Source organism: Panthera tigris, chromosome A3 (assembly GCF_018350195.1).
Source record: "Panthera tigris isolate Pti1 chromosome A3, P.tigris_Pti1_mat1.1, whole genome shotgun sequence".
NCBI lineage: Eukaryota > Metazoa > Chordata > Mammalia > Carnivora > Felidae > Panthera > Panthera tigris.
The window spans coordinates 79,576,640-79,604,634 of NC_056662.1; the positions used below are offsets into that span (position 1 = coordinate 79,576,640).

The 27,995-nt window shown below is 43.8% G+C and overlaps 1 protein-coding gene across 4 annotated transcripts; it reads left to right on the plus strand.

Annotated features, from left to right (window-relative positions):
* Positions 1–27,995, plus strand: B3GNT2 (UDP-GlcNAc:betaGal beta-1,3-N-acetylglucosaminyltransferase 2). Of its 4 annotated transcripts, none has more exons than XM_042981490.1 (3): positions 1–248; positions 5,092–5,181; positions 25,460–27,995. In XM_042981490.1, exon 3 carries the CDS (start codon positions 25,469–25,471, stop codon positions 26,660–26,662), a length of 1,194 nt encoding a protein of 397 aa, XP_042837424.1. In that variant the 5' UTR covers positions 1–248; positions 5,092–5,181; positions 25,460–25,468; the 3' UTR covers positions 26,663–27,995. The 4 variants fall into 4 exon arrangements, with proteins under 4 accessions (XP_042837424.1, XP_042837422.1, XP_007075424.1 ...); XM_007075362.3 differs by lacking the exon at positions 1–248 and adding an exon at positions 11,814–11,938 and having other exon boundaries at positions 1,059–5,181; XM_042981488.1 differs by lacking the exon at positions 5,092–5,181.

Below are 27,995 nucleotides of genomic sequence, written 5' to 3' on the forward strand. Positions count from 1 at the left end.
GCGGTGGCGGCGCCTGGAGCCGGAGCCGGGAGTGAGAGGCGCGGTGGCAGTGGCTGCAACAAGTGCTGGAGACGAGCCGTGCCGGTGACTTCCCCGCCGCCGACACCACTGGGCCGCCCGTCGCGGTGCAACGCATGGAGCGTGAGCGGCGGCGGTCGCCGGGCTGAGCCGCGCCGAGCGGCCGGGACGTGGATGTGGCCGGGATCTCCCGCCCCCGCCCCGCTGAGCAGGAGCTGCTCCCGGACAAGGTACGGCCGGGCGGGTGTGCCCCCCCACCCCCCGCCCTTCCCTTCCCCCACCACTTCCCCAAGCCCTCTCCGCTTCCTTTCCATCTCTGCTCCCGGCTCCCCACTGCTCCGCACTGACCCCTCTCCCTCCCAATCCGGATCCTCGCCGGTTCCGGCTTCGTGCCGGCGCCCCAGAGGAGGAAACCATTCCTGGGTGGCTCCCGCCGCATTTAGGCGTCCCCCGTTTCCTCCACCTTTCTTACCCTAGAGGAGGAGGATAACAAAACCAGCAGCAGCGTGTCTTTTGAGTCTCTTGCCCTATTCCACCCCCACCCCCACGGGCCGGGGGACATTCCCCCCTCCTCGCTGCACCCCAACTTCCGGGGGAGCCCGAGCTGGGTGATGCAGGCATTGCGAAGCGGCATCTGGGGCCCGCGTCCTCACCTGGCTTCCACAGGCGTTTTGGATAGGGGGCTGTGCGTGATTTCGCTCTCGCAACCCTCACCCCACCCTCTCATTGCGCTGGTCTCGGGTGCCGCATGGGGAGATCAGGTGTTTTGTGAGCCAAATAGCCGCCAGCAGCCGCTCCCCGCCCCCATCTGCCTGCCGCTGCCACCTCCGGGTCCCCAAAGGCTGGTTTCTGTGAAACTTAGGGAGAACCTTTCGCTTTGACCTCTAAAAAAATGTTTCACGCCGCCCGCGTTGAATGATTAACCAGGCTGCTTGCCTGAGACCTGGGGAGGGGGATGGGTGGGTGCTGCCGGGAGCGTGTAAGGCAGGCCCTTGCGAAACCCCTCGTTGGAAGGGTGGGAGTCGGGGCGCGGGGTGGGACCCCAATGAGGCCGCGGGCGGGGGTCCTGGAGGCTGTCCCGGGACGGCAGGCGGACTCTTCTGGAGGCAATAAAACCAAGTCACCTTAATTTCCAGAGTACGGTATTTTGCACTTAGGGCAGGGGAGCCCCAGAACCCATTATCTCCCCACACGTGTCACCGCGTGGAAGCCTACTTCTGAAAATAATACATTTTAAATCAGGGCGAGGAGGCTCCCTCTCCTCCTTAAAACGGAGAGATGGTATGTTTGTCTTTGCTTCTCTACCCTCATGGCCTCGTGAACCTTCCCAACTTCGTAGAAAGATAGTTTAGGACAATTATACCATATTCTCCTGCCCCTCCCTGTTGGAGCCTTGATGTAGATTTCAGATTGCTAAACCAGTTGGTGAATATGGGTGTCTACTTGTTATAACAAATTCTTCCGGTGTATTTTGGCTCGGGAGGTGGCCAACGGAGTCAGGATTGGGACTGGGAAGTAGGGGAGACCCGAGCCTAGCCCAGTCGAAGGGCTCTGGAGCCCAGCTGTCTGCTGGTCGCACCCATGCGGCTCTGACAGCTGACCCCGGTGGGAGGACAGACAGGGTTGGGCGGTCACTTCTTCCCACTGCTCTAGTTCTCACTTCTCTTTCGTTTGAATAGAGGTTATTAAGCCTGGTGGAACTTGGGAGAGTGTTAGAGTCCCTGTGCTCTTAAAATCAGATTAGATTTTAAGACGAGGGAAGTGCAGAACCCTATAGAACTCTCTACAAGTAAAGCTTTCTGCTCTGCGCAGCCTTTACCAATGCCTTTATCTTTGGATCTAATGTTTGAAATTAGAATGTTGAAACTTTTTCAATTTGAAATACTCTTTTCCCTTATGGCCATATCCCAACAGCAGGGGCTCACTGCTCTTCATTTAGTTTTTGTGCAGAGGACATGTGTATGATGCAAGACCTAATTCTCCAGAACAGTTCAAGTTCTCACCCTCTCTGTTCACTGGTCTTGATTCTGCGACATACTGTTTAGTGACCTAGGGCAGGTTTGATCATCCCAGCCTTATTTTCCATAACTGGTTTTGGGGATGGTAACACCTGCTCCACCAGATTGTTTTTTAGGACAGATAAGATAATGTTTACCGAAGTCCTGGCTCTGCATTATGGGAGTTGAGCACTTAATAAGTGGTGGTCATTGTGTAATCAATATAGAAGTTCCGTTAGGCATCAACTTCCCCTTACCAGACACAGTAACTGGGAACCATTCAGATTTGTCTGACTGAAATCAGCCAAATTTGGCAGATGGAGATAAAGCTTTTAAAGTCCAGGGAATGAAGTAATCTTTTGATGAAAATAAACATATGCTTGTAAAAGTTATGATTTTTGAGGGGTTGCTGATGGATAGCTGAGTAATGGTTTGTAGTTTTGAAGAGTTCCTTATTTAAAAAAACACAATTTATATTTTTCTGATTCTAAGATACTACAGTTTTGCTAAAGTAGGAAAATGGAACTGATAATTCATGGTTGATTTTTCACTATACAATTTGTCCAAATGTGTGCCTTTTTTTAGAGGTACATTGGGAAAAAAGGACTTATATTAGGAAATGAATAAGAATGTAAAAAAAATGGATCATTCTGCTTTACATGATGCATTGTTGGTATAAAGCCAAGATGTTGTGGATAGTAAACGTGTGGGGCTTTTTCAGCTGATGCTGGAATAAGAGAAAAGATGAATCCATTGTTTCTTAGAGAAACTTTGAAAAGTTTTAATGTTTTCTGGTAATGTTTTTGTGTTTGTTTGTTTTGTTTTGTTTCTTTTTAAACAATAATTTAAGGATCCTGACCAGTGCTGTGAATGTGCTGAAGCATACTCTGTTCTTAACATACTGGGTCAGGGCTTTTAATTCTTTCTAACTTACTTAATAGCTACAATATTAACTTTACTTAGTTTTTTTGACCGTTTGTTGAACAGTTTGTTAAAGAGTTTAAAAATTAATAAATGCCAATGTATACATTTATAAACATTAAGATTCTTGCATCTGGGATAATATTCGGTTATATAATCTATTGCAACATGTCCACTCGTGGTGTATAAGTTACCAGTCGTGAAAAATTCTCCTAAAGGCCTTTTGGTCTTACATGCAAATGATCAGGGAGAAGTAAAATCATTTCAATCAATTGCCTGGCAATTTTAGTGTATACAGAATGGTAAAATATGAATTAAATTGGGCTGTGGCAATTTGAAAGTTAGGTTTCCTGGCTGACACAATTGAAAGTACCCAGTAAGACCACAGCACATATACCCAACAGGTGTGTAAGATACAGCTGTTTCCTGCCCCCACCCCACTTCCCGCTAAGGTGGGATAACTGTTACTAGGTGCTTGCCAAAGATATGTCCAAATTGTAGGATGAATAAATTCCTCTCTCTGGAGAGGCAATTACTGTTTGAATAAGATGTATCTGTGTGTGGTATAAGACTTTGAGAGAATTGATGTAATGATTTCATCATCACCTAGCGGTGATGAGGCTTTGCTAGTCTGAACAGAACTTCAGTGGGAAGAACTTGTACTTACTTAATGGAGAATTTGTTATTAGGGCATATGTGGTACAGTAACTTTACTGCTGGAAAAAGTTAATTGTATGGACCAGTTTTCTGTGTGTTAGAACACTAAGCTGAGATTTTGCACTTCTTATGTGTGGCCCCTACTGTGAGCTTTATGTTCTTTGCCCATCAGCTTTGGCCTGCCTGCCTTAATTTTTGTAACAAAATTCAAATTTCTTTTGAGAGTTAGCATTATTGATAAAGTTATAACATGTCTTGAAATATTTTGTGTAATTTTAGCTTTAGGTATTTCCATAGATAACTTGGTTACGAATTTTCTGTGCATCTGTGAACATTGTATTCTGATGTGGCTACAGAGGGGAAATTCCTAGTAGCCAGGAAATTGATACTTTCTACTTTTCATTCTGTGGCATTTAAAAGCAGGTTTATTGTTCCAGTGGCTTTACTCTGATGTGATTAGGATGTACATTGCTCACCAGAATATTTAAAAAAAAAAAAAAAAGATTATCTGAGGAAATCAATTCTAGAGTGTGGCCGGGTCTGTCAGTGGCTCTGTGGTGGTTTAGTGGTTAAGAGTATGAACTTAGAGTCAGATGAGGATTTTTAAAAATTGTTTTTAACTTCAGAGATAGCATACAGTAAAGTGTAAAGTGCCCTAATACTATGTGCTGTTCCTGAATGTGTGTCCACCACCTCGCTCAAGAAGTAAACATTTTCAGTGCCCCAGAAGGTGCCTGTGCCCCTTTCTAGTCTGTATCCACCCGCTAGAGGGAACCGTTATTCTAACTTTCATATCATCTTAGATGTGACTCCTTTCATAGAGATTGATTTTGCCTGTTCTTGAACTTAATATAAGTGGAATTACAGAGTCATACAGTCGAGTCTTTTGTGAAACAGACCTGGTTTTGAGTTGCATTTCTGCCACTGTGTGACTGTGATTCCTGTAACTAAGTTACTTAACCTCTCTGTGTGTTTCATTTGTGAAAGGCGGAAGATAAAGCTCTCAGATTTACTAAGAAGACTCATGTGATCATACACTTACAGTATCTAGCACTGTGTTTGACATACACTTTCCTTGTCACCCTTTTATTTCTTTCAAGGGATGATAACTAAAGCAACTATATCTTTCTTGTTTTAATATGCCGTTTCATTATAAAAGTTATGTTGATCTTTTACTGGAAGTTAGAAGCCAAGTCTTTGTTGATTTAATATTTTGTTGATGTAGCTTTCAGCTTAAATAAGACGTATTATGTCTTAGTAATTGATCTCCTATTATTTTTAATTGACATTTCCTCTGTAAGTCATGAAATGACAGTCATTGAAATGTAGAGCTGATCAGTCACTTGCGATCACCTGCGTGGAATGAGCTGTGGTGCAAGGAAGAGTTTACACTTGATTATGAAGTCTATGGAAGAGTTTAGATAAGAGGCAATAGTAAGTGGCCGGGATATCCAGAACAATGTTTACTGCTTTATATTTTGTGAAATAATTGTTTCAGAAGTGAAAGCACAGGACCAGTTGTTATGCTCAGATGATCGCGTGCTCAGACAAACCATTCAAAACATTTTCAGCTTCTATAATCCTCCTGGTAAGTGGCATTATATATTCAGTGGTCTCCTGTTCTCAGTGTTTTGGTGGGCTTTTTGGATACTTTCTATTTTTGGAGACATACTTTAAATGTAACTTGGGTGGTACTCTGGCATTCTTTCTAAAAGACTTTTTCCTTATGATGTTTATTTAGGGAGAAAAATCAAGGTCAGGTAAAGGCAAATAAAATTAATGCCACCATCTCTTAACACTGTAACGACTGTTAACTTGGTTTGGATCCTTCTAGGTTCTTTTCTTGTATCTGTACACTTCTGGACGGGGCTTATGAAAAACACATTGCTGATACTTTAGGCAAATTTAAAACAGATTGTGTGGCCTGCCTAGACCTGACTGAGAGGGCAGGAGGCTTTGAAGGCTTGAGTTCAAATCCATACCCAGCCTGGTCCCTACTTGTGGCCGTACCATTGTCAGGAGTGCTAGGCATGCAGTCCCCCAACACTCCCATCAGGTCCCCTGTCCTCCATATTACAGCAGCTGAGAGCCAAAATCTGTCCTTGGGACCCCCTCCCCCTAAGACCTCAAGATGATGTGTAATCAGATGAGCATTTTATTCACTTGATCAGCATGCATTAACTGAGCACTTAGTGTATGCCTAGCACTGTGCTTGGCCCCATGTGTATTCCTAGATGGTCCAGGCACAGTTCTTGCCCTCGAGTTAGCCGTCTGTGACACCTCTAACCTGGAACCCATGAAAGAATGCTCTTGTAGAGGTGCAAGCAATGTGCAGTTTTGGAGGTAGCCAAGAAAGGCTTCCTGAGGAAGTGGTATTTGAACTTAGCCTTCAGCGATGAGTTAATAACTTTTCAGAGGGCAGAGAAAGGAGAGCAAAGGTATTTCAGGCCTGTGGTAGTGTGTCAGGGAAACAGCAGGTGATTTCATGGGTTTAGAGGTCCGGGTGTTTAGGAAAGGGTAATAGGACACGGTGCAAGCTCAGTGACCATGCAAAGAAGTGGCACTTGATAGCTAATGGAGGTCATGGGAGCCATGGAAAGTTCTTGTGGAGAGGATGTGGTGACATCTCAGGGTCAAGCTTGCATGTAGGAAGATGAGATGGATGCAAGGCAGGTGTGATTATGGGCCTGGGTCATTTTACAGCCTCCTGATGGGGAACCTTTTTTCCAGTTGCCCTACAACAGTGTATTCTCTGAAAGAAGGTGGAGGAATCTTTACAATTGAAATTACTTTATATGCTTCTGGACACAGTAGCTCCTACTGCCCCTCAGAATAAAGCCAAAGTTCTTCTGTTACCTACCAGGCTGTTGGTTCAGTTTACTGCAGTGACACTGGCCTCTGTGCTATCCTGCCTCTGGCATTTACACTGGCTGTTCTCTCTTTCTGGAATTATCATGCCCCACTCCTGCTACCTTCTCACTGAGAAGAGAGGTTTTCTCTGACTGTCCTTATTCTTATCTGTACTGTCCTTTATATATGTGTAAGTTCCTATCAACCTTATGGTAATTGACCACATAACTTTATTCTTGGCTCTCTGTTAATTAATTAATTTTTTAAAAATGTTTTTATTTATTTTTGAGAGAGAGAGCATAAGCAGAGGAGGGGCGGAGATAGAGGGACAGAGAATCCGAAGTGGGCTCTGTACTGATGGCAGTGAGCCCGATGTGGGGCTTGAACTCGTGACCTGCAAGATCATGACCTGAGCCAAAGTCGGACGCTCAACCAGCTGAGCCATTTGGGCACCCCATTATTTGTCTGTTTTAAATACTACTCAGTTAAAATACGTGCTTGCTACTTGTTGAATTCGGTCACTTCATCAGTATTTCTGGGGGAAATCTGAGGGCCCAAACCAGGCCAGGGATAGTACAGGATTAAAGTGTGAATATGTGATATATTTGAAAGAGAGTGAGAGATAAAACCAGTATAGGGAATGTGAAGGGGGTGAGCTACAGATATAGGTACATGGGGGAGCTTTTTAACATTTAGGACATTGGAGGCTCTAGCGGTGTCTCAGAGGGTCCAGGGGACAGGAGCAAGGGAAGACCCAGCAATATAGGCTTAAGCCCAGAACTGTGGAGAGCACCAGTTTTGGGGCATGGGGCCAGGAGCACAGCTGCCAAGATGCAAGAGAACCAGGAAGAGAATCCAGGTTGGGTGGTCTTGAATTTGAGGTTGGGGGGAGGGGGAAGCAAGGGTGGTGGTCAGCAGTGTTAGGTGCTCTGGGAAGCCAGGAGAGGCTGAGGACTGAAGATTCTAGAGGATGAAGGGAATTGGAAAGGTCCGGGCATATAAAAGGGCATGACCAGGAGCAGAACCTTTTCAGAATATTGGCAGAGAAGGGAAGGAGAAGCTTGCACCTGGAGCCACTGGGAGGGAGAGTTTGAAGGTGAAGGAGAAAGTGGAGATCCACCATTGATACACGGGACCCCAGGGGAGCAGCAAGGGCTGTCACAGGGGATGGTAATCTTAGGAGGGCTGGGGAGTGACTTACTGTCAGGGGGAGAGTGGTCCTTGTGGAGAACTTGAAGTAGATTTTGGTCCCAGGGCTGACTTCAGGGGAAAACAAAAACCAACCCCCCCCACCCCCACACCCCCCCCCACCTTTGTAACCATGGCAACCCAACTTAGCTTCTGTTTCCTCCCCCACCCGTGCAAAATAGGAAAAAACCTGCACAGCCAATCTTACTTGTTGATTGTTAAAATCCAATGCCATCATGAATATGAAAGTGTTAACACTCCAGTAAGGTTATTTCTATGCACCATAAACTTGATAAGGCTTTTAATTTGTGCTTCAGAATTCTGTTGGTGTTTATTTTCTTTGAAAAGCACTTAACATCCAAGAGCTTCTCTGAACTACTGCTTTTGAGTCCTGATCAGAGAGTAACACAATAGTGGTTTTAAAACAAACAAACAAAACAACCTTCAAGTCTGGCTCTAGATTGTTTGTTGGGAGGCCTAGTGACATTTTTAGAATCAAATATATTTGTTTTAGCACTGAAAGGGTCAAATTGGGTTTGTTACAAATACCATCTTTTCTAAATATTTAACATTTGGAACTAAAGAAATGTATTTTGCATTTATTATTTTATGGCTGAATTTGACGCTTATTTATAAGGAACTTATGTAGCATTTATTCTTTATAGTAAATGAGATGTAGCTATTTTATTTTTCTTCCCATCACCACATAAGGAATTATTTTCTTCAAATGAACTTAAAATATCTCTCATGAATACTCCTATTTTTAACTGTTTCTCTTTTGAATTTTTTTCCTTAAGGTTCTGATGGAGCCTTTAAAAAAAAAAAAGCTCTTTATAATGGAGATTTTCAAACTGGTACAGATACAGAGAGTGATATAATGAAGCCTCAGGTGGCTGTCACTGGTTTCAGCATGACATTTCTTTTTTCGTCCCTGCCCCACGCATGAGTGGGAGGCTGTGTGGGCAGCACCCAGAGCGGGAGGGCAAGGCCTGTGACACCTCCAGCTCCTCAGTTGGACAAGTAGAAACCATGAGAGTGTTTCGACCCCCATGTTTTGCCCCATGCGGAGTGAGAAGTGGGCAGAGGGTGGACGTGGATTGCTATGGTCCTGATATTTCCAAGTAGATGACAGCCTGTGACACGTGAAGGTGACATTTACAGATATACTTAAAATTAGATGATTTAAACCGCTTGGTCAAAGAGGCCCGGTTTCTAAGCTGTTCTGTCCTGTGCTCTTATATTGAGCAAACATGTTCTCTTTTATTTTGGCAACATAAATTTTTCCTGGCAGGTGGCCAAAGAAGGAAGCGTTACCATTTTGTCTCTTTAAATATGTGGACCTGAGTTTTGGTTGAACAGCCCCCCTTTTAATAGAACATTTGGATAAAAGGCCAAAGTATCAGTTTTGATGATAGGTATTTTAAATCCGTATGACTTATTTTGATATCTGAAAAAGCAACTTAAAAACAATCCTCAGGCTCCTTTTAGTAACTTTCTTGAGATTTAACATTAGAGGAAAGGAGAAGAGGCAGGAAAGGGAAAGGAAGCTAGGGGAAGGGAACTGAGCGGGGGGGGGGGGGGGGTGTATTTTGCTTGTTTGGTACCCTGTTCTGAAGTTGCCACCCTAGGGTCACTTGTCACTAGAAAGGTTGTCTACTGGGATGAGGATGGTCCCTGACTCTGGAGAAGAGGTGGCATCCCAGGGGAGCCTGGTTTAATTGGATATTCCGTGTGTGTGTGAGGAGCAGCACCTGGCATTCACTCTGTGTGGTCGGTTTGCTTTCACCTCACAGCTATAGCACATGTGTGGTGGGCGCCTTGGTCCTGCCTCCCTCAGGGTTGAGGAGAGTGGGTGGGGTCTTGGCTCCCCTGACCATTTGGGCTGGAAACACTACTGGGGTTGAGGAGTGGGCTCTAGGTAACTAGTTCCTGGTACTCTTTTTCTTTTTTTTAATTTTTAAAAAATTTACATCCAAGTTAGTTAGCATATAGTGTAACAACGATTTCAGGAATAGATTCCTTAATGCCCCTTACCCTTTAGCCCATCCCCCCTCCCACAACCCCCCAGTAACCCTCTGTTTTCTATATTTAAGAGTCTCTTATGTTTTGTCCCCCTCCCTGTTTTTATATTATTTTTGTTTCCCTTCCCTTATGTTCATCTGTTTTTCTCTTAAAGTCCTCATATGAGTGAAGTCATATGATATTTGTCTTTCTCTGACTGACTGATTTCGCTTAGCATAATACCCTCCAGTTCCATCCACGTGGTTGCAAATGGCAAGATTTCATTCTTTTGATTGCCGAGTAATACTCCTTTGTGTGTGTGTATGTGTGTGTGTGTGTGTGTGTGTGTGTGTGTGTGTGTGTATATACACACCACATCTTCTTTATCCATTCATCCATCGATGGGCATTTGGGCTCTTTCCATACTTTGGCCATTGTTGATCGTGCTGCTATAAACATTGGGGTGCATGTGTCCCTTCGAGACAGCACACCTGTATCCCTTGGATAAATACCTAGTAGTGCAATTGCTGGGTTGTAGGGTAGTTCTCTTTTTAGTTTTTTGAGGAACCTCCATACTGTTTTCCAGAGTAGCTGCGTCAGCTTGCATTCCCACCTGGTACTCTTTTTGAGAGCCTCCAGTTTTGGGGGGGATCCCGAGTGCCAGGAGGTAAGATTAAATACAATGTGCACTGAGGGAATAGAGGATGTCCTCATGGAGGAGGTGGTGGAATTTGAACCACGGCCTTCAAGGATGAGGGTAGGATTGAGAAACAGAAGAATGAACATTTCAGGCTGGGGGAAGCTAGCATGAGCAAAGGTGTGGGTAGGAAGGACAGGAGTTGTTCAGTTGTTGCACAAGGGTGCAGGTGCCCAGGAGTTCTCTGGGAGGGGACTTTGAGGGTGACATGCTTCGATCTAGGATGGTCTTTGTGAGAGTGCTTAATGTCGATGGAGATGCCTACCTCCCTCTACCCTGCCCATGCCAACCACACAGTGCCATGCTTGTCTTCAAGTTTAGCGGCAACTGGGATGAACTTATGGGCTGGGAACCCATCTGGGTTCCCAGTTTCTGCCACTCTCCCTCCGTTCACTCACCATCTTGGGAATCTCAGGCCAGTTTTTGGAAGCGATTGACTTATCTGTAAAGTGAGTATACTTCTGTGACCGTTTCACAGGACTGAGTATCCAGTTGGGCCCTTGGCATGCTTCCTGGTACATGGACAGTGAATGGGTAAGGGCTGGTATGCAGTTGTCAGTTTGTCATTAAAAGGAGCGTCTGGTACTTCCAGCCCATTCCTTCCTTTCTTGTCTCCCCTCTCCCCTCCAAGATATTAGATCTGTTGATTTTTTTCTATTTTAATACACCATCATTTAAATCTCTGCCCATGACAATTCTGTACAACTTTCTGTGGTTTTTATGCATGTTTTTAGAGTCCTGGAGGCACAGTAACTCATGCCCCTTGGTGTCACCTTCATTGTAATGAAGGGCAGATTTTCTTTACGAAAACGTGGCACTGGAAACCCTCATCCTAGCAGCCAAGAAATCGAGACTTCCCAAGGCAACTTTTCAATTACTTAAAACAAACACAATGCATGTCATTGGTGTCAATTTAAATATTAAAGTTACAAAAGAAGTCTAATATGATATACACAGTCTCAGTTTGCAGCACGTTCAAATAACGTTTTCTTGTCTTGGGGTTATCTATTTATTTTGGAAGGAAGACAGATGTAAACTTTTATGTTGCAGGAAACTGATGGACATGCTCTGAAATTCTGCATTTTGTGGGGACAAGAATTGCCAAATATAATTTAATAAAATCGGGAAGGGCAGTGGTTGATCTGAAAGTTTGTCGAGCTTGTTGGGAGTGACGTAGGTCAGTCTCTATGCCACATTGGATTTGGCTGTCCCGGTGCTTAACATTAAAGTGATTGTTTTAAAATAAAAAATTCCTACTTCTGTTTGTGGTCAGTTATCACAACCCATGGAATTAAGTGGTGGGCAATGATGTAATTTTGAAAGTTAATTTTAAAACTTTGAGGAGAGTCAACTTTTAATTTTGTTAAGTTAGTCTTTAAGTGAAAATTTCATGTATTTTACTATGTAAAATGCCAGTAATCTCTTCTCCAATACTTACATGAAAATATCCTTTCTCATTGATTTCATCAGCTTTTCGTTTTAAGTGTCTGTAGACACGAGGAGTCCACATAGCAGGCACCAAATTACCTCCTCCCCTCCCCATCTCTGTTCATCAAAATTGCCAAGCCATGGCCGATGGCCTACTTACTTCCAGAAGCATTTATATAAGGTCAGTTTGATAACTTCGTTTATATAATGGGATTCTGTTTCTAGTCCAATACTGTAATTTATGCCTGTGCATTTTTATTAATTTGTAATTGCCTTTCAACCCTTGGGCCTATGTTTGTTTATAGATTTATTTAATCATATTAGACGGTTTCCTGAGATGTTTTTAGGTGATGTACTGCTTCAGATGAGTGAGGGGTAAGGCATTGAGGAGGAAAGCACTGGACTTGGAAAAGGCTTAGGACCCTTAGGAAGAGGACTGACCTGGATAGCCGGGGGGCCAGGTAGGGTGCTCTGGGGGTGAGGGTGGGGGTGTTGGAGATGTAGGGCCCGTGTGTGAAAATTATTCAACCATGACTTGTTTAGAGTGATGTTGATTCTTGATCATAAGGACCAAAAAAATAAAAAATTATAGTTAGTCCTTGTTTCTTTACTGCACCTCCCCTTTTATGTCCTTTTCCTCAGATTCATTGACAAAATAGCAATATATTGTCTGAGTGGCAGACACGAGAGATACAGAAATTAATATGGCCCAGCCCTTGTCCTTGAGGCTCCCACATCCTGTGGGTGTGTCAGACTTGTTAGCAAGGAGGTGTGGGGAAGTCAGATAAATATGTGTGTTAGGGGTTCCAGCAGCAAAGGGGAAGTACCACAAACATACCCAACGGGAGGAGATCAGGGATGGTACCACTCCGGGCAGTGCTGGGGCAATTGGCCTTTTGGCCTTTTTGTTTTTTATGTTGAAGTCCTAGCACTGAAGCTGTAGACTATGAGAAAAAGACTTTGTCCCTGACAGTAATTCTCACTGCTGGACTCACTGCCCTAATTGTTCCTGTGGGGATGTCGGACAAGACGTCCTTCTGATGCCTTCATTTCCTCTTCTGTGAATGACTTGATTGGAGTAGATGAGCTATAAGGCCCTGGAAAGGAAAGTCTTAACGGCTTCTTTCTGATAACGAAATTGGTATATGATCTCTGTGTGGAATGTGTGTGCTTGTGAAGGAGAAAACCAGTGAAAGGCTGAGTGGTACAGTTTTGTGGTCAACGTTTGCTCTTTGATCATCTCTTTTGGTGAGGGCTGGTGTCCTTTCCTCTCAGAGCTGGGGGAGTGGAGTTCTGGGCCAGATTAGTTCTGTGCACTAACCTGTAGCAGGATGGAGGGCCGTGCTGGGATCCCTCCCTTCAGGCGGTGGTGCTAGAGGGGAAGGGAAGAAAAAGGTCACATTTTCTCTGTGTAAACAGCTCTGACAAAAGAGTTTGCCTGGAGAGTATGTGATTAGACCAGTTTCAGCCCCTGCCAGTCTCTCATTCTATAGCGTGGGTAAATTCCTCACACACATCTGCAGGGACCTCACCCCTATCAAGGAAGGTGCTTACACTACCAGACCAGGACCTTTGGCACCTCAAACCAGTGAACGGTTCCCAACAGGCGATTTTGTCTACAATGCTGCTTTCTCATGCTGATTAAGATTTTCATTCCTAAGTTATTTTTTTTAAGTCCAAGCTTATCTAGGGATTCTTGACATCTTGAGCATCAGTGTTGTGTGGTAGAAAGAATAAGAGCTTAGTCTTAGGGTCAGGCTCCAGGGTCCAAATGTTGGCTCCACTGGGATTAGCTCCATGACCTCAGACTAATTGCTTCACATTTTTGAGCTTGTAGAAGATTAAATGAGAGGAGAATCACTGACATAGGAAAAGGAGAAAGGGCATGAGGAGTAGGAAAACCAGGACGGAAGCATATTAAAGTGTAAATTAAAACAAGGAGATGTCCATTTTTTGTAAAGACTAACAATCAGTGGACCACATCAGTGTGGATGGCTCCATGCTCTTAAGTGTCCAATGAAGATAAACCAGTTCTGACCTTTCTTTTTGGTGGGGGAGATGGATGGGGAGGAGAGGAGAACAATTTGATTGGTTTCTATATTATTTTAAACATTTGTGTTCTCTTGGGGCACCTGGGTGGCTCAGTCAGTTAAGGGTCCAGCTCTTGGTTTCAGCTCAGGTCATGATCTCATGGTTTGTGAGTTTGAGCCCCACATCCTGGGTTCTGTGCTAACAGTGCAGAGCCTGCTTGGGATTGATCGTCTGTCTCCCTCTCTCTCTCTGTCCCTCCTCTGCTCTAAATAAATAAATAAGCAAACTTAAAAAAAAATTGCGTTCTCTCTGTAGTTTTTCCAAAGGAAATCCTAAGACAAAAAACTTGCATTTATGAGGTTGTTCATCAGGGTTTTTTTCGATTATGTGGAAAATCATGAACAACTCCTTGGTAGTGATTGATAAGCCAGAACAAATACCCATGTTCCCACAAAGCTGTATGAGAGATCCACCGATAGAAGACAGACTACTCAGATTGTGCTCTTTCCCCTGTGAACTCAACCTGCTTTACAGAAATTAATTTGCCGTGAATGCAAAAGTCAACTGTATTTGTCATCAATGTGCACATCCAATTCGAGTTCTTCATTTTTCCTTTTTTCATATTCCTGTGATTTCGCCAGTTTTCTTTTCTCCTTTTTTTGTAAATAGCGGGGCTGTGAAAGAAAACACATTCCTACAGTCTCTCCAGCAGCAGCACTTGTTAAGTTAGGTGTAGGCATGAGTCATCCTCTTCCAGCAGAGAGGCCCTGGGCCCACCAGCACCTACTTCCTCTTCCCAGTGTGGCCTCAGAGCCCACAAACTGGCCCCACTCAGTTCCTGCCTTGGCCTCTGCTATCAGCTAATGGACTGTCATGTATTTGTTGCCTATCTACCAATTCACTGTACAGGGCCCATGTTTTATAACAAACCTTTTCTCCCAACTTCAGACTCCAATAAAAGTACTGTAGTTGGAGATGAATTTGGGTTGGTTATCTAGGGATCTAGAACTTGTGCCAGTTTTTGTTTGTTGCCTGATATGTGAAAATGGATCAGGGCCTTTAAATATTTTTCCTTTGCCTTGTATAAATTGAGGCTCTGAAGAGGGTGTTGCAGAAGAGTAGGATTCTCCTTCCTGGATCCCAGTGTCTAGAACCAGACTCCCCTACAGAACCTGCTGTTTTTCTTGTACTCCTAGGTACCTACAGGGCATGGCTTTTTCCAGCTCTGGCAACAGTGGTAGGAAGGGGAGCCTGGGCCCACCCCAGGCCACTGCTTCCCTGGCCCCTCTCATTAGCCCCATGTGTATTCATACTGGAGCCCCATGGTCATGGTCATCTAGTGAACTGGCCACCCAGTCTTTGTCCCAGGCTGCAGCCAGGAGCTGCTCCTGCCTAAACCGCTCATTGACATGCTAACCTGCCACGGAAGGGGGTCTCCCTCCTTCCTTGTTCCAGCAACATCCTGGACTCCCTGTGTGTGGTGACCCCCTCTCCACCCTCGTTCTCTCTGAATGCCCACCAGCAGTCTCAAAGGTTTGTTTTCTCTCATCCTCCTGATGGGGACACCATGTGTTCCAGGCTTTGTGCCTGCACCCCAGAGGGTTGTTCCTGCTCTCCTGGTGACTAAACCATCTCTGGCCCGGGAACCTGGGAACTTTTCCGCCATCCATACCTTCTCAAATAAGCTCTGAAGCTGTCTTCCACGTTTGTCCTTTTCCTGGTACTTTTCATTTGCCAGAGACTACTCTGTGGAGTTCTGTTCCGTCCTGTAGTTACTCACTTACTATATTCCTAAACTTGTGCTTAAATTATTGTGTGGTCTCTGCCTCCTGGTTGGACCCAGACTGAAACATATCCCGTGTAACCCAACGAAGCAGAAGGATGAGTCAGAGAAGTCTCGGCGGCCCATTGAGAGCATGCCAGATAACACTGTTTGTGCAAGGATCCTGCAGCTGCCAGTGGAAGTACTTACCAAGCCATAGCCACGTCCAGCTCTTAACAAGGGCTTTCAAGACACGTGAAGCTCCACAGGAAGTGACTACCTGCACTTCAGTGTTTCTTTTCTAAAATGATTTCCTGCCTTAGGGAAGTGGGTGCCCTCAAATTGTAAGTCTGTACTAAGGGCCTGCCTTCCTTTAGGGTTCGCCCTGTGCCTCACCATTACAGCCTTGATGGTGGTAACAGTTCTTCCCCCACTTGCCTGCTTCCCACCAGGAAGGGGGTGTGGAGGCTCCTCTGTTTTGGGATAGGACAGAGGAAGGGTCTGCTGCAGGAGGAGGGATGGAGCCCTCACCTGGAAGCACTACTGAGTCCCGTGCATGTGCATTCCCATGCACAGGATGTGCCCGAAGCACACCCACAAGTATGTTGCCTTTGGTGGGTTTGGGGCTGACTGTGGGAGATGGGGGGCTGGGCTATAGTGTCCACCCCTGTTTACTTCTTCAGATCTTATCCTGAGCTCTCAGGTTTAATATGGGCTCACTACTTGTGAAATTCATCTCTCTCAATTCTAGAAAGATCCTTTAAATTTTTTTCTGTTGTACTTCAGTGTTTTAAAAAGAGAGATTTATATAAATACGTGTGTGTCATTTACCAGCATGCTCATACATGATTTCCCAGTGTCCTCTCTTTGGAGGAGAGGTATATGTGTTTAATGCAGTTTCTACTCAGTGAACTTGGCCAGATGACCAAAATATCTGTCCATTCAGCAAATGCGGAATGACTTTCAGGTGCCACGTGCTGGGGGTAATGGTGGCAGAGTGTGATCATGCAATATGCCCAGGTGTAGGCCAACATGATCAGGAGAGGATGCCCTAACTCTTGGGAGGTGGGTGCTTCAGCCAGGAGGTGACACTTGAGCTAATTTGGAAGGAGTAGAAGCTCTCCAGCAAGGCCTAGCAAAAGGAAGGCACTCTGCAGATGGCAGAGAGAAGCTGAGATTTTCTGGAAGAGAAGTGTGTTTGCTGTGTTTGGATGTTAAAGCGTGGATGGTGTTGGGGTGGGGGCTGTTGGCTGGAGATGGTTTGAAGGGAAGCACAAATAGTTATGAAGTGCCCTGGCTGGGACCAGAAGGGTGTGTGAGTTGGAAAACTGGAGGACTGAGGCTGGTGTTTAGGTTGGGACATATCACTGGGTAGGTCATCTTGTAGAAAAGGGGGAGAGGCCCTGAAGCCCTGAGCTCCAGCTCTGGGAATGGAGAAGAGAGGAGTTTTTTATTTTATTTTATTGAAGTTTATTTATTTTGAGAGAGACAGGGAGAGAGAGAGAGAATCCCAAGGAGGCTCCGCACTGTCAGCGTGGCGCCTAATACAGGGCTTGAGCCCATGAACCGGAGCCGAAATCAAGAGGCGGATGCGTAACCGACTGAGCCACACAAGTGCCCCAAGGAATTTTAGAAGACCACACAGTTAAGGTTACCCTTTGAGGGAGCAGCAGCCTGTTGGTGGTGGTCTGACCACACCAGGGGAAGAACATAAGCAGGGAATGTGTGTTTGTACAGGGGGCTGAAGACTGGGTACTTGAGGAAGAGGACATATTTGGGAGCATGGTGAGAAATAAGGTGGCAAGCTATCACAGTGGCTGGTGGCAGAGCCTGAGCAGAATAGAGGAGAGGTGATGGCGGAGGTACAAGTCACATTATGGAGGTGGGTCCACAGGACTCTGCTCCTTGGTTGGATGTGCAGAGCAGGAAGGGGCAGCAGTTTGAGGTAATACACCCAGGTGCCTGTGAAGTTGATCCATTTTAAATAGGGGGCCTGAGAAGAGGGACCCCACAAAGCTTGTTAGAAGCTAATATCTGCAGTTAACTGAGTCAACTTGTGATCCTCAGTCAACCTGTGATCCTCCTTTTGGAGGTGATGTTTAAGGCAGTGCATAGACAAGTTCCTAGAGAGAGCAAATTTATGAAAGGGGCAATGAAATGTGCTTAGTGTTGGAGGAATCAGAATCCTTGAAGGAGAACTATGGAATGCCCATTGAGTGATAGACAACTGATGTGGTAGGTAATTTCATCCCCATTTTACAAATGAGGAAACAGAGAGGTCAAGTAACTGCCCAAGGTCACACAGCTAGTAGGTAGCATAATCAGAATTTAACTCTGGGCTGTTTGACTGCAGATGCCAGGCTGACCTTCAAAAGTGAAAATGGATCTGGGACATTTCTGCCCTCAAACATCTACCAGCCTTGTTTTATAACTACTTAATCTTTTACATTGAACATCTAAAACTGTTGTCAGTTTTATAAAAAGCAGGGTCAAGATGGCCTCTGGGAGGGTTAATTCCCTGCCATCATTTGCACATTTTCTTCTTCCTCCTTTTCTGAAAGTTCTGTACATGTTTATTTGAAGAATGAACTTAGTGATTAATTTTATCTTAAATGACAAATGCCACTTGAGGAAGTCAGCCATACCAGGCTTTGGGGAACTGTAATCACTTGGGGACCAGAACATGTCCTGCCAGACACTTTCATGTATAATGTTGACTGTGGGGATGTGTAGGTGAGCACATTCATCATATGTTCTTTTCCCTTTTCATTTCAAACATGAAGTACTAATATTAATGACTGTGAACCAAATTTCCTTGAATTTAGCCAGTAGTTTGTTCTATGACTTAGAGATTAGAAAGCAAAGTCAAAGACACATGTTCTCTCTCTGTGCCAGCCTCTAGGTCCTGGGCTTCCCTGCCCCAGCCCTGGCAAGAACCCAGGTCAGGCTTCTTGTTCCTGTTAAGGAATGGGTTCTAGGTCTGGCCCAGCTCTTCTGAGCAGCTTCACTCAAACCCTTATCACCCCACTGTCTGCATGAGTGCTAGAAGCTGTTCTCTCCCCCAGAACCACTTAGCTGCAAACTGTCCCTGTCTCTGTTTATCGGAGCAGAGCCTGGAAGGGGCTGGCAAGGACTAGGCAACAGATGGGAGCAGCCTGGGAGGTAAGGATTTAGGAAAGCCATTCTCGCCAGGGTTTTGGAGGGTGGGGGAGAGCAGCAGCCAGCCAGAACCATGTGCACGTTCTCCAGAGAGTGTACGTGTTTCCCCTGCCCTCACGATATGGCAGTGGGCTTGGGCTCTTTCCCCCGTGAAGGGGTGTGTGTCTGGTTTGTGCAGGAGAGTGAGCAGGAAGCAGGGCCCCCTGGACACGAAGGCTGCTAGTTCATACTGTGGTTGAATCAAGAGCTTGAAATTCCAGCCTCCTTGCCTCAGCCTGACTGGATGGGGATGGCTGCTCATTTTATTTAATGGTTACACAAGAAGGTCCTGCCTTTCCTTTATCTTTAACCTTGGGAATACTGGGGTGAGAATGTAGGGCAGTCTCAAGCACAGGTTTTGGGTCAGGCCTGGATATGATTGCTTGCTCTAGCCCTGATTAGCTATTGGTAGCCATCTCCCTAACTTGCTTGAGTTCCTTGGTTCCGTGTGTGTGTGTGTGTGTGTGTGTGTGTGTGTGTGTGTGTGTGTGTGAGAGAGAGAGAGAGAGAGAGAGAGAGAGAGAGAGAGAGAGAGAGAGAGAGAAAAGAGAAGGAAAGAGAGAGAGACACTGACTCTCCTTGAGTTGGAGTTCTGTGAGAATGAGTCCTCTTGGCCACAATAAAATGTTTTCTGGCCAGCACTTTGTTTCAGTGTTTCTAGGGCTTTCAGAACTGGAGGAAACCTTTTAGGATGATCCACTTCAGTGGTTCCCACTCGAGTGTCCATGAATGAAATACTGGGATTGCTTGGACTGCATACCGGGAAACAAAATGAGGTATGTGAGGTATTTTGTCCAGGACTTAGTTTATAGAGGAATCAAGGTTACTTATTTACCACCCTGCCTCCAGTATCTGACTTTGACGGATGGTAGTTTTGTAGGTTAAAGTGTATAAATGAAAAGCTTTAAAATATTTAATAACTCTTAAGGAGATTAACCACTCAAAGTAAGACTAGTGTCCATTAGTCATAACCCTGTGTGGCAGCATTCATTTGCATCATGGTTTAACCTTCAGAATCTGGAGCTGAGCTGCTTGGGTTTGAACCAGTGTGACCTTGGGCAAGTTCAGTCACCTCTCAGAGAGTATCTGCCTCATAGGATTGCTGGCGCCTGGCGGGTACCTAACTAAGTATTCAAAGAAAGCATATGTGCTCATAGAAAGCATCCTTTCTAATAGGTGACTTCAGATAAAGAGCACAGGAGATGTGCAGGTAGGCTAGGGGTGGATGTTGTGGCAGAGCCTCTGCGGAACACTGTGGGGGGTCCAGTGCAACGATATAGAGACTGTGGGACTGAAGCCGTGACACAGGATAGCGACGTGGGCTTCATGAATGGGAACCCAGTCTCAGGAATTTGTGTGATATGCTTCCCACCCCCATCCCAGGCAGTCTGGATGTTGTGGTAAGAGGCTATTCAAGGAGGGACATGGTGTGGCAGTGTTAAAGAATGTTAAAATAACCTATAATCCTACCGCCCCGATGAAACCAGTTTTGTTTTCGTGTCGTATTTTATCTGGATTTTCACATAGTTGAAGCAGGGCCTCTGTGCTATTTTGTAATCCGTTTTCAGCTAACAAATACATTTTTCCTGTTTCTAACTTGCTTTCTAAATATTTTAATTGCAAAATAAAGAAGAAAGTTGTTTTCCGTTACACAGAACCAACTGAAGCGTTTTAGAAATTTCAAAACTGTTCAGTCCTTATTGGGGAGCACCAGGTGAAAGGCTAAGGTTGTTAGCATTTGGGATTTCTTCCTATTTCTGTTACTCATAAGAAAAATTCTGTGTTTCACAGTCAGAGTTGTATAACATCTTGCCCAGCTTTGGGGTAAGTTTTCTTACTCAAATTCTTTTTAAGCAATGTAACTTCCTGCTCAGAAAACGACACGTATTGGTTTTATGTCTGTAATGGGAATATTTAGTCAGATATTCAGAGAGCTTTTTCCCACAGATATTTTTATGGGGGTCACTGTTTTGTCCTCCTTTCCATGAACTTTGGTTTGTAGTAAGAGTCTACCAAAAGCAGAGTTCTCATGAGAGGGACTGTGCCCAGGTCACAAATGAAAGATGACTTTTAAACTTCATGGAAAACTATAGTTGAGAATCTTGGTTTTCCCATCTTTTTTTCTCAGGTTGGAAGAAAACGTCCTTTAGCAAGTAGTGGGTAAGCGTTAGCCTGAGCTGCATGTTTGGGAATTTGGACAAGTAAGGCTGGCCCATTCTCAGAGGGGGGGCTGGGAGCTTCTAGGCACTCGCATTTCCTTTTCTTTGGAGAGTCTTAGTAATGATCAAATGTACCTTGGTACATTTGAGCTAACAAAAAGAGTTTTCCTGTGCTTTGGGTTTTTTTCAGTCTTGAGCCAGCCCTCGTAACCTTGCTGTTGACCAGGGTCAGATTACAAGAATGTGGCTGTGCCTTGTAGAGAAAGGAGGAGATCCAAAGAGCCCTGGATTGGAAACCGAAAAACTGTATCCTCTCACCCTTGTCACTTAACTCTTATATAATATTTGGGCAGCTCAGTTAACCCTCTCTGAGCCTCCATTTTTCTCACTGTTAAGGTGCTGTCCTTTCAGCTTCCCTTAGGGGTGCAAATGGGAAATGGGCAGGAAAATGCCCTTCAGCCTGGAATCCTTGAGCAGATGTAAATAAAGTGAGGATGGTGTCCCTTTGAGAGCCGTAAAGCTCTGTCTTGCCCGAGGTGGTGGGAAGTCCTGTCTGGGTCTTGGTCATGGAAATAAAAGCCTGAATTGCAGTGGATGAAGTTGGGTGGCAAGCCTGATGTATTCCTCCAAATATTCCCGAAAGAAGGATGGGTGCTTTTCGTGATAGAAACTTCAGAGCATCACTTCAGACAGTTATGGCTGGACTCCAGATAGCCATAACCCTGCCCCATAACCTGGATGTACAACCAGCTCATGCAGCTCATTTATCTGGGATCGTCTCCCATCTTATTCACTCTGAATCTTTCCCTAGGAAAATTAACTTAGAGGTTCACAACCTGCTATGTAAAGTACTGTGCTTTCCTTTTTTCCTCTTTAAACTGACTTCTTTTACTCTAGAAATTTCAGAAGTAGTCTACTGATATCCATATTCCTTTTCTGAGTTGAAAATGCCTGAGTTGAAAATGTAGTTCTGAGTTCTGAGTTGAAAATGTAGTTAGCTGCCCCATAGTGTGTGCTGTTTTTTCTTGAGTACCTTCGAAATCTTTGTCCTCATTGTAGTCTTTCTCCATTCACCCTCATACTTTTCCTTATTGCCCTTCCTTCAAGCTGTTTACATGAAGTGCCCAGGATGTAGAGATCAGAGATACTGGGTCAAATGCTACTGTAGCTGTAGGAGAGTTATCCCAATTTAGAGAAAATTGCTTGTTTTTGAAAACTATTTTGTTTCAATTTAGAAGCCAAAAAAAAAAAAAAGGCAAAACAAAAACAACCCTTAAAATTATGATTTATTTTCTAAAAAGATGGCAATTTCTTTAACTGTATGAGGTACCCATGCAAGTATATTCTAAGTGTCCATTTGAGTTCTCTTGTCCTTGCAAGTAAGGCCCAGAGTAAAGGGGTTTAGGTTGCCAAAGATGTATTGGACTGAGACCTTCAGTTTGATCATTAGGTTTGCCCAAAAGCTCATTTTAAAGGAGCTAACCTGAGGAGGGTGTGGACTCTAGACCTGGGTATGGGTGTTTGAATTATTCAGGTTGTGTGTGCCTTGGGGCCCTTTAAAACTGGAATTAAGGAGTAAGGAATGTCTTGTGGTTTTTTACTACCTTATCTGGAGGAAGTTTATTTAACAAGGCCCTTTCTTGGTAGCTCAGTGGTGGGGTTCTGGAGGGGTAGGTAGTGGTTCAGAAGGGAGGGGAGATTTGAAGTGGGGTGGGGCTGCTTATTGGGTGAGTTGGGGGCACCCACATAACTTGGTCATCTGCCATGTGTTCTAGATGTGCAAAAGCTTTAGAAGTATGGGGTAGGGGCCATTGTGTGTGTGTGTGTTTTAATATACTTTATTTTTTTTGAGAGGGGGGGTATAGAAGAGGAGAGAGAGAGAGAGAGAGAGAGAGAGAATCTTAAGTAGGCTCAATGCTCATTGGAGACCCCAATGCGGGGCTTGATCTCACAAACCTGGGATCATGACCTGAGCCCAAATTAAGAGTTGGACACTCGACCTACTGAGCCACACTCACTCAACAGGCGCCCCCTGTTGTTTTTCTTAAACACCTTTTACTTCTTTGTCTATAATCAAAGCTGTTGAGCAGTGGTAAACAGAAGCAATTGGTATATGTGCTGCTGAAGCGAGCACATAAACAAAAGCAATTAGATGAGGACCTACTAAACAGATTTTAAAAGACACAAAAGAACTTGTGAATTCCAACCCATCTCATCTGGGCTGTCCAGCATGTGATAGCTTCACAGCATTCTCAGCATGACAAATACTTTTACCTTGGGACTATCTGTTAGAACCCAGTAAACTTAAATATCTTCTTATATTAAAAAAAAAAATAGGGGTGCCTGGGTGGCTCAGTTAACTGTCTGCCTTTGGCTTAAGTCATGATCTCGCGTGGTCTGTGAGTTCCAGCCCCGCGTTGAGCTCTGTGCTGACAGCTCAGAGCCTGGAGCCTGCTTCAAATTTTATGTCTCCCTCTCTCTCTGCCCCTCCCCTGCTCATGCTCTCACTCGCTTTCTCTCTCAAAAATAAACATTAAAAATTAAAAAAAAATAATAAACACTATTCTTTGAAATAGGCACCCAGCTTTGTTTGTAGAGGTCAGAGGAGACTGACTAACTACCCTTTGATTTGGTGGCCTTGGAACCTGGTTGCCTTGGCTGGGATTCCAGCTCTGCCTGTAACAGTTACTTCTTTAAATCTGTTTCCTCAGATATAAAATGGGAATAAAGGTAACCACACCTACTTCATAGATTCACTATATCAAGTAAGGTATTACACAGTGCCTGGGACACAGTACTTCTTAGGAATTCTTTTCTAAGGATAGATTCTCAGTGATAGAATTAACCTGGTAAGAACATTCCTTGCAGTGTATTACCATTCCTATTTTTTTGGGTTGTCAAGTTTATGCTTCTTGTATAAGTCATCCATCACAGTAGTGCTCGAACTCTGGAGTTACATCCCTGGCAAATAAACTATTTTATTGCTCTTTCTTCTGTTGCCCACAGCCTGAAATCTATTCTTGGCCTTTGATATTTCACGAAAATGTCATTTTCATTTCCCTTTTTCGTTTTGCTATGAACAGCAGAGATCTTAAGTATGCAATTTGAGTTTTGACAAATGTGTACATCCATGAAACCCTCATCCAGGCCAAGATATACATACTACATTTCTGTTCTCTGGAAAGTTCCTTCCTGCCTCATTCCAGTCAAAACCTCTATCTCTATCATTTTCAGGTTTTTAGATCCTAGGTTAATCTTGCCTTCTTGAACCTAACATATATGGAATTTGAGGTCTTCTTTAAAAAAACAAAAACAAAACAAAAAAAACCCCTAACATTTCTTTGTTTATTTTAAGTAATCTCTGCACCAAACATGGGGCTCAAACTCACGACCCCAAGATCAAGAGTAGCATGCTCTACTGACTGAGCCAGCCAAGTGCCCCTGTGGTCTGTCTTTCATGCACAGTGTACTATTTTAGCTAGTAGTAGTTTTATTGCTGGGGGTTATTCCATTGTATGAAATACTACAATTTGACAGTCCGTTCTTCTGTTGGGGTATTTGGGTTGTCCGCAGTTTTTGGCCAGTAAGATAAAGCCAATATGAGTCTTGTCATTTTGTTTCTCTTAATACTCAGTCTCGGGGCGCCTAGGTGGCTCCGTCGGTTAAGCGGCCGACTTCAGCTCAGGTCATGATCTCGCGGTCCGTGAGGGCTGTGAGTTCGAGCCCCACGTCGGGCTCTGTGCTGACAGCTCAGAGCCTGGAGCTTGTTTCAGATTCTGTGTCTCCCTCTCTCTGACCCTCCCCTGTTCATGCTCTGTCTCTCTCTGTCTCAAAAATAAATAAATGTTTAAAAAAAAAAAAATAAGTCTCATCCAACTCCTAGCCCTGCAACCCTGGCCAAGCATCTTAATCTCTCTGCCTTGGTTTCCTCATCTATAAAAGTGTGGATTGAGAAACAATTCAGGGTTGGTATTACCATTTTCTAAAAAATGAAATAAAACAAAATAGAAAAAAATCTGTGAATTACACGGAAACTCACACATTGTAACACACATGAATACAGTTCTGTGTGTGAACTGGGTCACAATATAAAATGTATTCGTTATGAATTGTGAGTGAATCAGTTTGCAACACACTGGTTTGTATGTGTGTCCTTGTAAGCAAGGCAGTTGAACACCTGTGGGGTTACTTAGTAAATGTATATCTTTGCCTTCAGGTGTCTAAAACAGCCACTCTATTAACAGTCACTTATGTACTGCTTGCTGTGGGCCAGCTACTGTTTCGAAAGCTTTTCATAAGCAACCATTCTATGAAGTGAGTTATTTCCCCCATTTTATAGATGGAGAAACTGAGACATCAGTTATACAACGTGCCCACAGTCACAGAGCTAGAATAGTAGGGCCATGATTTGAACCTAGGCAGTATGAGCCTCGAATCTGTGTTCCAAACCACTATTCCAAAGAAGATAAAGACAAAGAGGCAAGTGACATATGTCAGCAAATGCAAATTAATAAGTACCTAATTAATACAATGCTCCTCCTTTTTATTCCAGATATGAGAAATGAGTGTTGGACGTCGAAGAATAAAATTGTTGGGTATCCTGATGATGGTTAATGTCTTCATTTATTTGATTGTGGAAGTCTCCAAAAGCAGCAGCCAAGAAAAAAATGGAAAGGGGGAAGTAATAATACCCAAAGAAAAGTTCTGGAAGATATCTGACCCCCCTGTGGCATATTGGAACAGAGAACAAGAAAAGCTGAACAGGCGGTACAATCCCATTTTGAATATGTTGGCCAACCAGACGGGGGAAGTATACGGGTTTTCCAACATAAGCCATCTAAATTTTTGTGAACCTGACCTGAGGGTCATGTCAGTCGTTTCAGGTTTCAGCAATTTGCCAGACAGATTTAAAGACTTTCTACTGTATCTGAGATGTCGAAATTATTCACTACTTATAGATCAACCGGATAAATGTGCAAAGAAACCCTTCCTGTTACTGGCTATAAAGTCCCTCATTCCACATTTTGCTAGAAGGCAAGCAATTCGGGAATCTTGGGGCAGAGAAACCAACATGGGGAACCAAACTGTAGTGCGAGTCTTCTTACTGGGTCAGACCCCGCCAGAGGACAACCACCCGGACCTGTCAGATATGTTGAAATTCGAGAGTGAGAAGCACCAAGACATTCTTATGTGGAACTACAGAGACACTTTCTTCAACTTGTCCCTGAAAGAAGTGCTCTTTCTCAGGTGGGTGAGCACTTCCTGCCCAAATGCTGAGTTCGTTTTCAAGGGCGATGACGATGTTTTTGTGAACACGCATCACATCCTGAATTACTTGAATAGCTTATCCAAGAACAAAGCCAAAGATTTGTTTATAGGTGACGTGATCCACAATGCTGGACCTCATCGGGATAAGAAACTGAAGTACTACATCCCAGAAGTTGTTTACACTGGTGTCTATCCGCCTTATGCAGGGGGAGGTGGATTCCTCTACTCTGGCCACCTGGCCCTGAGGCTGTACAGTATAACCGACCGGGTCCTTCTCTACCCCATTGATGATGTTTATACTGGAATGTGCCTTCAGAAACTCGGCCTCGTTCCAGAGAAACACAAAGGTTTCAAGACATTTGATATAGAAGAGAAAAACAAGAATAACATTTGTTCCTATGTAGATTTGATGTTAGTACATAGTAGAAAACCTCAAGAGATGATTGATATCTGGTCTCGGTTGCAAGATGCTCATTTAAATTGCTGAAATATATACAAACTAAGTTTTGCATAGAAAGACATATCTTGAATAGTTCCCATGTTGTGTTCTTTCACATTAGGGGTAATACCTATGTTAAACCATCAAAACTGCCTTCATTAGTAGTATCCATTTGAGGGCCTCTATACCCTCTGGTGTGGTACTTTCTGAAGAGGGAAAGCAGAAGATTGTTAACTTTTCACAGAGGATATGCTGGGAAAATTGGTTCCAGTCCTTCCTATGGCTAGTGGCCATTGTTTTCTAATTTGCCTTCCTTCTTAGCTGAAATCATTTATGTTTCTGGAATTTCCGGGTTTAGGTTATTTATGTTTTGCCCTCGTATGAGAGTATGCTTACTTTCCATTATAATGACTGAATTATCTGCAATTTAGGTGTTTATGGACATGCTGGCTACAAAGACCTCGTTATACATGATTCAGTGGTTTTTGTTAAATGCAATTCCATTTATTTTCATGAAATTTGGATGAATTTTTAAAATCGTCTACAAAAATTAACTTCTGTCAAAATTTCCTGCCACCCCCACAGTATTTTCTTGTTTTAGTAGGTCAGTTAATTTTGCAAAATGAGAATCACTGTGTGACATTTATCCGGTTTACCTTGTTACATGGTCTTATGACCGTACTAAGGAGAAAGCTTAACTGTCCTGATATTTGGTTTGCTGGGTGGTACCGTGATAATTCTCTAATTTTAGTATTTGAACATCATGAGTATGATTCCATAATGGCCATCAAAAGATTGAATTGACCCTGGCAGCCATATTGTGCTTAGGAATTTTCGATGTGGACCAGGAAGGCGTTTGTAATTTCTGAACTTCAAGTGAAAAGATTGAAATTGCAGACCTTCTCGTGAACGGATTGTCAGTTTAAAACTCCGGGATTCTATTCTTGCCATATTTTCACATGTCACGTATACAAAATTATTCTGAGTAGTGACTGCTTCCCTGTCTCAGTGTAGAAGTGCCTGTGTTTTTATTTATTGTTCAGATCAAAGACCAAAACATTTTCTTAAATATATTTTGTGTAATATTTTATTTGTATACAGTGTTGTTGATGAAATATTTAACTAGAGCATGATATTTTAAGTGTTAAGGTGTAACATATGTTAAATAAAGCTGTTACTTTTGAATTTTAAAATTTGGCTTTTTTGGGGGGAGGGGTCTGTGAACTACTAGAGTTAATAAAATTCTGCCAAACTGTTGCTTACATATACTATCTTGTAACATGATTTCTTGAAATATTTTTGTGTTTATAGAAATGATGCTTCTTACCAGATGTGATACTGGGGATTGTAAGATGATGGAAATAAAGTCACTGTATTTTTA